This window comes from Motacilla alba, chromosome 5, assembly GCF_015832195.1.
Source record: "Motacilla alba alba isolate MOTALB_02 chromosome 5, Motacilla_alba_V1.0_pri, whole genome shotgun sequence".
Classification (NCBI taxonomy): Eukaryota; Metazoa; Chordata; class Aves; order Passeriformes; family Motacillidae; genus Motacilla; species Motacilla alba.
In genome coordinates, this window is record NC_052020.1 from 52,432,851 (window position 1) to 52,446,959 (window position 14,109).

The following is a 14,109-nucleotide window of genomic DNA, read 5'->3' on the forward strand; positions in this document are numbered from 1 at the left end:
TGTCTCTTTATTACTGTTTTCTTGGCATTGGTGTTCTCAGTGCCAAGACAGTCAATCAGCATCTATTGTGAATTAATACTGCATCATTAATAAAGCCAAAGTCAAGTTGAATAACTCTCTTTTTAATACTCATTTTGCCCATTCAGCATTAGAACTGTGTACTGTACTCCTCCCTTAATTTTCACTGTACTTTGCATGACTGTATATTCTAAATGGATTACACTTTTTTCTGTTATAGCCGTTAATGCATGCAGGGTTTGGAAGGAAAGGGCCTCCTGGGGAAAAGCAATAGACAGTATTTCTAGGTCAATATTTGAATCAAACTCAGTGCTAAAATTTGCTGGTCTGAAAAACTAAATTTTGACATCTGAGGGTAAGCAAACTTCATTTTTAGTGTGCTGAAGGGGCATTGCTTCATTCTCATCTTCGTTATCTCTTTTTTCCCCCTCTTAAGAGAAGGTATTTTGTATTACGTGTTCTGCGTGAAGTGGGCAACTCTCTCTCCCTCCCCCTGCAAGTGTTTCTATCTCGGTGATGTTCTTTCCTCTTCTTTATATTGTGTAGTTTTTTTTTACCCTTGTGTGTTCCCTCCAGACAAAATACTCTGATTCATAAAGTGGTGTAGGATCTTTTATTTGTGTCTGCAGAGCCTGAAGAGAGGCCTTTTCCATTTAAATTCTTTTCAAGTGGTCAAGCTGACTCTGAGAGAATAGGTGGAGTATGCAGAGGGACAAACTCAAGCAAAATTCTGTCAGAAGATGTAATTAAGGGCCTTCCATGCGTAATGTAATCCATAATAAGCATTGTAGGCTTTGATGTAATGTCTTACACTCTCACAAAAGAACAGAAATATCTACTGAAGTAAATCAGCCAGTAACTATTAAAACAGACACATTGAAGTGAAGTGTTATAGTGCATCTTTACATGTCACTTCTAAAGTTCATGACTGAAAGTGAACAGAAGATACTTGAAAATGCAAGGAAGTACTTGTTCTTAAAAATGTAAGGTGGGAAGGCCAAGATTTGGATCTCTTACTATACTTTTACATAAAAAATAACAGCGAGTACCTGTCACTGGCATTTTTTAAACTGATCTGGCAGCCTGCTGCAGGACAGATGAGAATCTGTGCTATTTATTATAATGTTTGTAGTGTGAAGAATTATCTTTTCATAGTTCTAAGCCATATGCTTCAGAGAGACAGGCTTTTGGGCATGTAAGTGCACTTCAGGTGTGAAGGGAAAACTGTGGATTTCACTGCCATAGATGAGTTATTCTTGTGATGGTGATGGTAAGCAGCAGTAATAAGGTGATTCTCATGCTGAATGACATAAAAATTGGCAATTAAACTTTGCCATAAAAACAGCTTGTGAGTTCATTTTTTGTTTCCTCTGGAGTCAGGAATGGTGGTTTGTTTTTTTTATCCTGAGCTTACATTTTAGAAGTGTTTTTTTAATCAAGCAGTCAGTGTTTAACTTAGGAGTTTGATATTTTTATTTTAAATTTGAAGTACCCAAAAGCTTGTCTGCTTATTCCTACTTTTCTAGTTAAGTTTAACTTATACTCCATACCTATGAAATTTTTGTTGCCTTTGGATCATTTTCACTACTCTAGTATTGCTGATTGCAAACCACAGGAATAATTAGCCTTTTCACTGATCTAATACTCCTAGCTGGAATTTAGACTTCAGTTTATTCAATCCTGCAAAGCTGAAGTCTGTCTTCAAGTATGAACAACATATGCAATTTAGTTTGAAACATAAATACTCAGTTAGATTTAGATCTTCTCATCACTTGGTAGCAGGGCATTGTCCAAGGATAATTTTAATTACTGTTCATTCCAGTTGTTATAGGCTCTCAAGACAGGTATCATTAACCTGTCAGTAATGGTCTCTGTACTTGTACAAAGAATAAAAAGTGTGCAAGTTGAACCACAGTTTATTTTAAAGGTACACTGTTTCAGCTGCATTAGGGACAGTAGAGAAAATTCCACTTGGATTATAAATATAGACACAAACATGGATATGTTCTAAAAATACTTGTGAAAGTGAACTGACCCAGGCCAGTTGGATTCTAGTTCTTTAAGGGAATGATGAGAATTTTGTCTGGAGGTTAGGTGAAGACCTCTTTCTTCTTGCACTTTTGTTTCAGGGAAAATTCCCGACAGAAGTTAAAGCTGAAATGAATGCACTTTGCTCTATTCTTTTTTCTTTTTTTTTTTTTTTGCCTTTTTTTTTGTGTTAATGTCAGCTGAAAAAAATACTTTTTTTTTTTGTTTATGAAATGTAATAGCAAAGCTATTTCTTGTTAAAGGTGTTTTGTATTTTATACAAATTCTAACTTGAATGCATAACATCAGTCATGCTCATTTGTCAGTCCCATCTCAGTGATGTAGGTGAAACTGCATTAAGATGTAGGTTCTGGTAATTGCAAGGGCCTGCACTTTGTACTTAAGGGCTGTCCAAATAGTTACTCTGGAAAAACAAAACATTTTGAACGTGACCTAGAAATACTGTAAACTAACTGTTCAAAATTGAAAACTGTTGAATTTTTCCCAACAGTTTGATTCAGTTTTTCTCTCTCCATTTCTGACAGGCCTAGATGCCTTTTGTGATTCTTATACTGTCTCCTGCATGACGGGCGTGCACCATCTTCAAGCTTTAACTTCTCTCTTCAGTACTGACTGCTGTGTTTTAGCAAACCCCTTAAGATTCTTGTCAGAGCTACACTTCCCTGTAAACTGGCCATTCCTTCAGTGCTGGTGTCGTTTTTGGTTTTCTATTTCTGTACCTGTGTAGCTTTGCCAGATATGTATCTAGTCATACCAAATGTTATTACAACCATTTGCTGTGTAATACATTAGTAAAAAAAACCAAACAAGTAACAATGACCTTTACTAGTAGCTGTTCACTATGGAATAAAGGTAGTTAAAAGTATCACACAAGGTATTATTGAAATGGCATGATGGTGATCTTTACAGGAGAAAAACCAAACCCGTAAAAGTAAAGCATGTTCTCCAAGTGCTTTAAAATGTATTTAGAGACCTATTATATGGTTAACATCAATATGGAACTCTGGATGTCTTCACTTACAATTATTCTCAAGTAGCATTGCTGTTTAGTCTTTGTGTGAGATTTTGGCAATTATGCTTTTCTCTACTAATCTTGGTGTTCAGTGATTTGTGTATTTGTCTTTCTAACTTCTAATAAACTCACTCCAACTCAGGTGTCTGTCTTTGCTTAGTACTGCTTTTTTCTTTTTCAACTCTTCTTTCATAATCACATAGATTTTCTGTGGAATAGGAAGTGGTCACTTCTAATCTTACTAAACTATATTGGGGTTTTGTAAGAGTAAAACATTTAAAAATAGAATTGTGGTCACTCTTGTGAGTTTCTCTGGGTCAGCACAGCAGTGTAAAACATGAATGCAGTATATGAAAAATTAATTTCATTGTGGTTTACTTTTTTGGTAAAAATTAAAAACTAAGCACAGGAAGTTGACTATAAATATTTCTGATCAGAAATATTTTTGTTTAAAGATTTTAGGGTTAATTAAACATGTTTGCAAGTAATGTAGATAAGTAGAAAGAACAAAACATGTTTTTTTCTCAGACCGATGGAATGCTTTTGCTTGGGGCTTGTACTCTGTTAGCCATGGTGTGCTCATATGAAATGGTGCTGGTGAATTGTTGGGCTACTGTGGTGGGGCTTTATTAATGAGGAATTGTGGCTTGGGCATGTCTTCACATTTAGAAATCTTTGTTGCACTTTGGAAGGAACCCTTTTGCTTTGGTATTGTAGCTAGATGGTATTACATGTTTAGGTAAATGTATATAGTATAAACATATATTAATAGCAATTAAAAAGTAATAATTCATCACTGCAATGTCTTCAAGGCAGGCTTGGGGGAGGGCAGCAGGCTCCTGCAGTTTCACATGTATTCCATTTCTTTCAGGATGGCACTGGATCTCTAAAGCGCAGTGGTTCCTTTAGCAAGCTCCGAGCTTCCCTTAGGCGCAGCAGTGAGAAGCTGGTTAGGAAGCTGAAGGGAGGCAATTCCCGGGACAGTGAACCAAAGAACCCAGGGTAATTCCTTATCTGTTCTTGGCTGTGCTGCTGTGCCTTGCTCTGTGCCCCATGGAGCCCAGGGTAGCTCCTAGGGCACTGTTCCCTTCCCTGCTTAGCTAACTGCATATCAGACTCAGCAATATCTTAAAGAAAAATAAAATAGGAAATAACTTCCTAAACTTCCATTGTAAGTTCTGTAACATCTGAGGATTTATATTTGCTTATAAGAATTAACTCTATTAATTTTTTTTCTTTTTGCTGCTTTACCTACTTGAAGATTAGAAAAGCCTCATAGAACTACTGATGAATGTTAGTTACCTGCAAAACTATTCTTTTCACACAGCAGTGGAGAATAATAAATGTTACTGGTTTTTAGAGTAAATCTTGAATACACTAAACCTGCAACTAACATTCTTGATATAGCTTAGAATCTTGATATATTCTTGATATAGCTTTATATGTTGATGTGAGCATAAAGAGAATTACCAGCTGAAGCCCCTCTTGGTTGCTATTTTTGGAAAACTCAGATGTCAGAGAGCAGAGGAGAATGTTGAAAAACTTGAGCCTAGTTGTGCATCTTACTAACATTTTGGCCCCCATGAAGTCTGGTAAAAATCCACATTTACTGAGTCTGACTGCTCACTCTCCCCAACTTACCATATGATGATGGATTTGAATGTATAATAAATATTATATAAATCCATATAATCTAATAAATCCATAAAATCATCACTTAATGGCTGCTGCAGAGAAGTTGAAATGTTAAAATGCACCTACTACTTTTCATAGTGGCACTTCTGGGTGTTGCCCTCACTCCCACACAATTGCAGTCAATTTTACAGGGCTTTTTGCCCTTCTTGTGAAAAACTGGAACTCATTTAGTTGACAGGAAACTGGCAGTGTGAAACTGGGCTTCAAAACAGTCATATTGGAGAACTTGGGGTAGCTTCTGATGGAGCAGCTGAATCTGAGCAATGATGATGATGATGATGATGATGGTATTATTTAAGACAGTGACCTGGAGGCAGGGCCTCACTGTGTTTCTGGAAGTGCTCCAGTGAAGTTTTGTCCTGGTCCTGTTGTTTTTATGGCTGTAAAACATTAAATACAGCAAGTACATGTAGAATTAGCTTCCTTGAATATCTGTTCAGATTCAGCCTGGTCTGAATTTTGGAGTTGTTATTTAAAATTTCACTGCCAAACACTTGATGTTGAAGGCTTTAAATAGAATTGAAGGTCAGAATTCCTTTGCATTTATTGATCCACCATTAAGATATAAGAGGTTGGGAATGAACTATGGAAAGCACGAGATTAGAAGAAGGAAATATATGAATGTAAAATGCTTTAGGGAAAACAAACAAAGGCAAGCCAAAATAGAATAAAAGGGAGATTTCCTTATTTTTCTTCAGTATTAGCAGTTTTATACATTGGTTTTCTCTTTCTGTAAAGTTCTGTCCAGAGTTCATACATCATAGTTGAGGCATATTGTTGTATGAATAGCTACATTTATCCATACCTAAATTTGCATTTTCTCCTCATTTTTGTGAGTTGTGGAAAGGCTTTCATTTTCACAAAAGCCAGGAGGTTTATTCCTTATTCTCTGTAGTATTTATAGCTAGCTCTTTCTGCAGGTCAAGTAACTCCATGTTTATAGGTGTAGAAAATGATGCTTACGTATAACTGAAGATATTTGGCTTTGCAGTGCCTGTGAGAACTCAGCTGCCTTGTTACTGTCTGCACCTGAGTTGTGTTACCTGAGCAGAGTCCCCCACCCATGCTAGCATGAGTTCCACCCTGGGGTCTGCAGCACCAGATGAGATTTCCTCCGATGAAGGCATTCATGTGAAACAAAGTGGAAAGCAGAGCAGTATCTTCCTTGCTTTCCCTTTCTCACAAAATCATCTTGTTTTTACATGTCACCACAGTTCTCAAGGAATCATTTATTCTTAAAACTTGCAATAAGTGTATTACATTGACAGGCTTTTCTGTAGATAGGCACTTTGAGTGTATAGAACAATAAATACTATAATTTCTCTTCTTGTAATAAATAGTTTTAAAATCCTGATTTATATTAGCTGGTTTTAATAACAAATACAGAAATTTCTGGTATTAAACACCAGCTTTGTAGGTCATAAAGCATAGCTTATATATTGACATTCCAAGAAATCATTTTGATTTCATTTTATGAAGAAACTTTAGTGAATAGAATTATTTTTTTCTTCCTCTGAGTGTAGCAAAAGGCATATTCAGTTGTTACCATGCAGACCTTTGGGTTTTAGTGTGTTTGGCAGCTGAATATTTCAATACAGACATAGCACACATATAAATCTTCCTTGCTGTGAAGGCAGCCACTAGGCAGAACACTTCTGTGCCTCCCTCCTTAACAGTGCATTCCCTGCCTGTGTCTCGAGGAAGCCTTTACTCTGAACTTGATTTACACCTCTTGTTTATACTCTGCTTCTCTAAATAGGAATTGGCAGTGCTGCTGTGAGCACTGAGTGAGAAATACTTGAATAACAATGACTCACAGGATGAAGGAAGGACTTAGTGTCCATGTTGTTACTTGATACAGAAGGTTGAAGAGAATGAAATGGAAAACTCATCAGGGAAATTATTTCTTTACAATCCTGCAAATGCTTTTTTGACAAATAAGTATCTTAAAACTTGTCTTTGAAACATGCAATACCTGAAGCAAGGTATCAGTTCTTTATAATATTTTAGAATTCAGTTCTGTAATAATTTAACTTTGATTAATTAGTGTTCTTTATTTTTTCACTTCAAAAATATTGACCACACAGCAGAACAGTTAAGATTCCTAATCTAAAGAACACAAGCTTTCATTATTGCTGTTATTTATGCACCAAAAAAATGCCTGCATGTTCTTTGTGGAGTCATGTTTGTAGCATGGATGGAACCAAAAGTGCAGTTGCCAGACTTAAAGTTCTTAAAAATGTTGATTTAAACAAACCCAAACAAATAAAAGACCAACCCACAAACAAAGTAGTATCTCAGGTATGAATAATTATTTTCTAATTGGCACTTTAGCAAGAACCTAAAATACCCGTGTGAACTTCCACTGGTGGATTTTCTGTTTCCCTGGAATGTTTTCCATAAACCTTTGTGCTCTTTTGGAGAGTTTTCTGTAACATTTTGTTTGTTTTACAGATTAACTTCCTTTGACTTCCATATATAACCCCTGTTGTACCTGTTTCCTTGAATAAATGAGAGGTGTACACCATGCATGAGTCCTCGCTTTGTTGTTGCTAACACTCCTGTCAGATATTTTAAATTGTGTGCTTCTGGCTTTGGAAACACCCAGATTTGGTGCTGGGGAGAACCAGCCAGGCTGTGTTGTGTGGCAGCGGCTGCCTCGTGTTTTGGTTCATTGTCCTGCTGAGCTTTTGCTTTACCAAAGCATTTAAAAGTTGTGCTTTGACTGTGAGCAGTGTTGCTTCATTAGGAAGAAAATTTGGTTAACATTTAACAAGATCTGTATGGATAAAGCTTTCCATGGTACTGGAAGGCATTGGAAAGTTTGCTTTAGCCAGTTGTTCCAAGCTGCAGGTAGCAGTGCAGGGTTAGGGCTCATTGTTTTGTGACCAGTGTCTCAAAAATGTATTCAAAGCCCTCATTTAGTTCTGAAATAGGTAAAGAGCTTGTGAAAAATCAGAGCAAATGCAGAATATTCTGAGGAATGGACAGGCACTGGAGTAAAGGACATCAGACATAGGAATCTTAGGGCTGGTCATGAATTTCATGACACACATTTGAAAATACTTTTTGTTAAGTTTTGTCTATATTTGAGAAATGTAGGTAAATTATTAATCCTCATTTGAAACAGCAGCAGATATTGCAGTTAATGCAGTGATATTCTGACTGTCCGTAGCTCCTGGATAGGTGATGAATTTTTCCCCCTTTTCCATTGCTTTCCATACTGTTTTTGAGAGTGCTTGTGACCACTGCTTGGAGTCTTGTAAAGCCAAAAGCACAAAGTTAACAGCAGTAACCGTCTTATTTCCTTTCACTTTGAAATACTTAAAATAAAACATTTTAAAATGCTTTAAAAAATTTATTCTGAAGACTTAACTAAATGAGGCAGAAGTACCAGACTAACTTCTGTTGTAGCTTTTTCAAGGTAAATGCTGCCTACACAACAAGCTTGTCTTTCAGATGTTTTTTTTTCCTAGACTGTTTGAATGTTTTGGTGCTTTTGTAAGAAGCCACACAAAATTGAAATTGATAATTAATTAATTAAAACTCAGTGTAAGTCACTGTATTAATTTGATGCGCTTTGAAAATTGAGATTTTGAGTTAAATCAGTTGCCTGAAAAGTTTAAGCTCTGAGGAGCTTGTAATTTTGGGGGGGGTTTATATGTAATTAGAACTTCTGTAGTTGTTACCTTAAAGGCTGTGCCTCAGATCAGTTTTGAGGCGTTGTTGCCCCTCCCTTCACTGTGCATTGCTCGTTGTTGTACTTGTGTTTTTAGAGCTGTAGTTTTCAGCCATTCTGATCAGTTTATCCTTGCATGTTCACTGTCCTGGTTGCAGCATGAAGCGTGCCAGTTCTCTGAATGTTCTTAACATGGGTGGCAAGGCTACTGAAGATCATTTTCAAGTAAGAAGCCCTACAATACTCTTACAAAAATAAATACTGTTAGTAGGGTTTGGGATAAAAAGAATGTGATAAATAATAAACCAACAACCTCACAGTGATTGTAAGATCCTACTTCAGTAAGGTGTTTGAAGGCTGTGCTTAAGGCATCATTCTCTGACACTTTTGTAAATCATGATTAATTTTAAGAAAGGGTTCAAGTCTAGCCAGGAAAGAACATTGGCTTGTATGACCAAGCAGTGTCTGGCTTTGGACTTCTATTACAGTGGATATAAAACTTATGGAATATTACATTCTTGTAAAAGCAACTTAAAAATGCAAGAACTGTTAAAGCCCAATATTTTCATTATTTTTTTTTACTTCAGCCTGTTTATTGCAAAGCACCCTGTCATTGTAATTGCTGTATGTCACCAGGTGCCCTTAAACAGTTCAGTTGGTTCTGAGGTGGCACAGGAGCAGTCTCAAAAGTTTGTCTGATCTGTGTTGTGCTTCTGCTAATATAAAATCTGATTTTGCTTAACTGTTCATGGTGTGCCCAAGTGCTACTCCTCATTGCCTGTTTTTACCTAACAATTCACTGTTTAAATTGTCAAATGAGTGAGCAATGTTCTTCTAAACACTGCTGTGTGTTTTACTAACACAGTAACTGCTACTAATTTTAGGAAGATAAAATTGCTTCTCTACTAACAAAGCTGTAGGTGAGGATCTTCATCACTGTGTCCTGAAGTAGCAGCAGGAAAGCCCCAGCTGTGGCTCTTGCACTCCCCAGTGCTGTAAAGGTGTTGGAGCTGTGTGATCCCTAATGAATGTGCTGCAGAATTCTCTGTGGTTGGAAGTGTGAGCAAAGCTTTGCTCAGGGTGAGGTTCAGCCAAAACACGTCCAGGGTGAAGCACAATTCTCTGCAGCCACAGTGCCAAGAGTGTCAAAGAGCCGTGTCCCAGGTGCCCCTGACTGGATGATCCCCAGTGTGTGTTTAGTTGGTGTGACTTGCAGAGGGGGGCTTTTTGTTGGTGTGTACAATGCACTAGTAAAATCAGTTCTTCCTTCTCGTGAACTTTCGTGTTCCCTCCACTATCCATACCCACGGCAATTCCCATAAACGGGCTCTTGCATTTCTGGGAAGGCTTAGGCTGTATTCTAAGGGTGTGTATACTTTATAGTATTGCCAGTTAAAAACTGGGGGAAAAGAAGTTTATTTGACTCTGGAAAGCTTTCCCCTATCCAGCATGAACAGTTCTCAGTAATTCCCTATGTTTGTTCCTATTTGTACTTTGTTTGCTTGAACTATCTGGACATCTGCTTAATTTCTTTGTTTGTTTTTTTCCCCTTCACACAGGAACGAAATAATTGTCTGACAGACTCGCGAGCTCTGAGTGTCAGTCATTCTGATCTGGCGCATTGAGAGCTGGGACAGAAGCTAGCTAATATTCCTGTGTGAATAAAGAAGCACTGAGACCTTCAAAGCTTTGGTTCCTCATCCTTGTCCATAGGAACACCTAGTTTGTAGATGTTGTTGGTTTTTTTCCAATGGACTGCTGTTTTTACTTTTGAAATAGGGACAATTTTAAACACGGCATTAGTGAATGTTTTCTTCTAAGGGAAAACTATATAGATATGTATTGCTTGTTGCACTGCCCCTGTTCATGCTACTTACATAAATTTTTTCAATAGATCTGACTATTACAGCAGCCAAAAAAAAGAGTAAAAAAACAAACACGTTCAATGCGTACCAAAATGCAATGGTGTTGGAAAATATAAGCAAACTGTGTGGCAGTAAATCCATACAGCGCTGGAATGAGGAATGGATAAATTTATGTGCATTACTGTAGAAATTCCAGTTCAGCATTCTGTAGTGGTGGGGTTTGCCCTTGCACTGGTGACTCTTGTAAAGGTAGAAGCCTTGGCTAGCTAAACAGCACTTAGACCTGACTGACTTAACCACTAGACTGAGCTATTGAATCTTACAGAAGTGATGGCTGGGGGTGAGTTACATTTAGATAGAATAAACAGCAACCCCTGTGACCATAACTTCTGATATTGTAAGTCTTAGGGCACAGCAGTCAATGGATATAGGATGGTTTGTGTACATCAGGAGAAATGGAAAAAAACCTTTACTTTGTGTGATTGAAGAATACTCAAGTTTTGGACTGCAACTGTCCCAGAGCAGCTGCTGCTGCTTTCAGGGGAACATCGAGCCTCAGGTTGACTTTCTCGCTTGTCCACTGGAATTCACAATCCCATTCTCTGTTTGCTGAAAGTGCCCAACATTTCCTTATGCTGATCCCAAATCCTGCCTTTTTCCACACCAGCTGGTGACAGCAGAAGCAGGCACTGCATGCCGGGATGTCACACTGTGGAGTGGCTGCTCTGCAAGGACCACTCTGTGCTAAGGGCCCTCGTGGAAGCACTCAAAGGCTGTAAGTGACGTGTGTGACCACATATCCATGTTCTAGGTTAATATATATATGCTGTCTGTATACAGGACTGCTGCTGGAACAAAGTATGTATGTATGTTTAAAGGATTTTATAGACCTTAGGATTTCCTTTTGCTTTTCTGTAAAGCTTGTAATTTTGTTCATCTTTTGTAAAATTTCCTATTTTTGTGAAGTTGGATAAGAAAGTAAAAAAAAAACAAGCAGTGTGTGTAAAAATGTATTTGTGGTCATAGTTGTGAGTTGGAAAATGTTGAACAAAATTAACTTTGGGAAAAGCTGGAAAATTCATTCAAAGTCAGCACCAACTGAAGAAGGTAAAATATAGGAACATAGGCAAGTTTTAGTATTTGAACAGGCTGTGAAAAGTAATTAGAACTAGTACTTAGTAGGAGTTTTTGACTGGGTTTGCACCTGGTTTTAAGTTGGTTCCAGTAACTGATGCAGAAGTTGTCTGTGTAATGCACTTAACAATGTTTACCAGGAGGTACTGTCTGAGCACCTCTGCAGAGGAAGCTGTGCGTGGTGCACCTGCTTTAGAGACAGTGTAGGAATGGTGAGACAATGCTGCTATTAATTTTGTAGAAGTTTTAGCACATAGTGCAATTCATTAATGAGCTCGAGCAGGAACAGGTTGTTGCTCGGTTATCTTAACAATAGATACTCATATAACGTTGACTCTTGAGTTTTAATCTTTTTATTAAGAGCTTTTTATATTAAAAAATATGTAATATATATACTTCTTTTTCCCCCTGAAGTAAAGCGTGCTCTCTGCCCCTGCTGGCTAACTGGGCTCTCTGCACAAAGGCAGACTGAGCTGGCTTTGCTGAAAGAACCGTGTCAGGCTGCCAGGCCAGGGCTGCCCATGTCCAGCCCCCGCCCCACTGGGAGTCTGGCTTCCAAAAAAACCCCACAGAACTATTCAGACACAAAACTGTTTCGGTAGTAAGGAATTACATAAACTGAAGGATGTGACTCCCACATTCATCTTTGAAGCAGAATGATTTTTTGCAACCTCTCAAAACCCCCAACCCTGTGTAAATAAGCAATAAATTATGTAACCATGCCAAATGACAATGTACAGTAAGTTTCCAAGTGCAAGACTGTGGTATGTAGAGGGTGATGGTGAGGGAGATTTCCTGGTCAAGATCTTGCTGGTAGTGGCATTACTAATACTGTGCTTCTAAGTGTTTTAATCCTTTATATAGTATTTTAAAGTGTGATGGAAGGTTAAGTTGTTGAGCTAATGCATATTAAACAACTTTTACATTTAAGAGGTTAGGTTTTTTTCCCTGAGAAGAAACAAATTTCAAGACTTCTTTAGTCCATAATCCCTGAGAATAGTAGCCAAGTCCTTACTGTTAGGAGCCAGTGAGCTGTTAGCAGTTTGAGAACTTTTAAAAACCACAAACCATATCAAAGTCAACATTCCCTGTGTTTGAAGCATGGATGAGTTACTGTCAGGACATGGTTTACGTACATTTATATTTCAGATGGGCTTCTCAGTTCACTTTTATGCAAGATTTTCTTTCTGGATTTCCTTTTGTAAGGTTGTAGTTATAGCTAAGAGTCTGCATAAAGAATATATCCAGAATATCCAGTTGTATAATTCTGGGATGTCTTCAGCACCAAACTAAATCAACAGCTCTAATGAAAACTAGAAAAGACCTTCAAAATTGACAGACATCTTGTTAGGAAAGCTGCAACCTTGGTAGTGCAGTTGTGTTTTTAATCTGGCATTTTTGTCCTTGATTAAAATTTTAAGGGTGAACTTGAATAAAAATGTAACGAGGACTCCACATTGGCCCTCAGATTCTCCCACAAACAGTGGTGAGTCTGGGTGTACAGCAGGATGTGGGATGAATTGTACATGGAATTGTTCCTGGCAGAAAGGTGCCTCTTGCCCTTCTGTCTCCAGCTGTGTGCTACATTGGCAATATTCAGTCTTGAGTTTAGATCTTACTCAGTAGTCTTGTAAAATGTTGTAAATTGTTTCATGGTTTGCTCCTCTTCTGAAGGAGTAACTGACACAATGCAAAAAGGGTCAGTTATCTACAGTTTGTGCTTACAGTAAACGACACCTTCATTCCCCAAGCACTCTTTAATTAGTAAATTAAAATGGTTTTGAGCTTGAGAAGTATTTTTACTTAAATGGTATCATTTGAATCCAGAGATTTTGCAAATGGTATGATTCTGTTGTAAATATCTAACAAAAGGTGTGTGCAGTGCTGCATTGACAGTTGTGTTTACAGTAGTTGATGATAGTTGGTTTTTGTTACGTAGGTCACATGTTGTGTCTGAAGGCTGCTGAGAGAGTGGCATTTTTGGTCTATGTTAATCTGTACTGAGAGAATAAATGTTAACAGATGTGATGCTGACAAGTTTAGTTGCATTGTCATCAATTTACAGAGATACACAGGTGTGTGTGGAAGTATTTAGAATTGAGGAGTATCTCAGACATCTACATTGGATTGTTTTTTTCCCCTAAAACTATTCACAATTGTGCCAGTACACTGAATAGTTAAGATCAGTTGTTAAAAAACCTGAAACAACAAAGCCAGAAGCCAAACAGAATGTGGGGGTCTGGTAGAGGTCCAAAGGCCTACACTGGGAGGGTGCCTGTGCTCACAGTGAAGTTGCAACACTTTGTTGGTTACATCTGCTTGTAAATGAGAAATATTTAGGGAACCATAGTTTCTTAAGTGTCATTTAACATTTCTTTTCAAAGTGTAGAAGAATATTTAAGTAGTCTTGCAGGATAAAGACTTAATGCATTGTAGACTGTAAATCTTCTTTGTAAAAACTACTTCCATTTTTTCCTTGTATAGAATACAAATCTCAGTTGTGAAACCCAAAGATGAATAAAGCTCTATAAAGGGAAGGTTCTTCAATTGCATTTATTAAAACTTAAGCACATTTCCACACTTTTGACACAAGGCTTCAATAGAGAGGTGCTGTGTTGGGTTCCTGGGAGGGTTTGCAGCCCCAAAGCTGCCCTTGG

General features: G+C 37.7%; 1 protein-coding gene across 9 annotated transcripts in view; it reads left to right on the forward strand.

Moving 5' to 3' along the window:
- The window catches only part of KLC1 (kinesin light chain 1), a 47,635-nt gene extending 33,646 nt beyond the window's left edge, over positions 1 to 13,989 (forward strand). For 5 of the 9 annotated variants that reach the window (XM_038137513.1, XM_038137514.1, XM_038137510.1 and 2 more), the window contains 3 exons: positions 3,951 to 4,081; positions 8,612 to 8,678; positions 10,013 to 13,989. In XM_038137513.1, coding sequence (XP_037993441.1) covers positions 3,951 to 4,081; positions 8,612 to 8,678; positions 10,013 to 10,078 — 264 coding nt within the window. In that variant the 3' untranslated portion in view covers positions 10,079 to 13,989. Of the gene's footprint in view, positions 1 to 2,591; positions 3,222 to 3,950; positions 4,082 to 8,611; positions 8,679 to 10,012 lie in introns of those variants that run through there. The other 4 variants (XM_038137515.1, XM_038137516.1, XM_038137517.1 and 1 more) reach the window with 2 other exon arrangements.
- Positions 13,990 to 14,109: the final 120 nt, after the last annotated feature.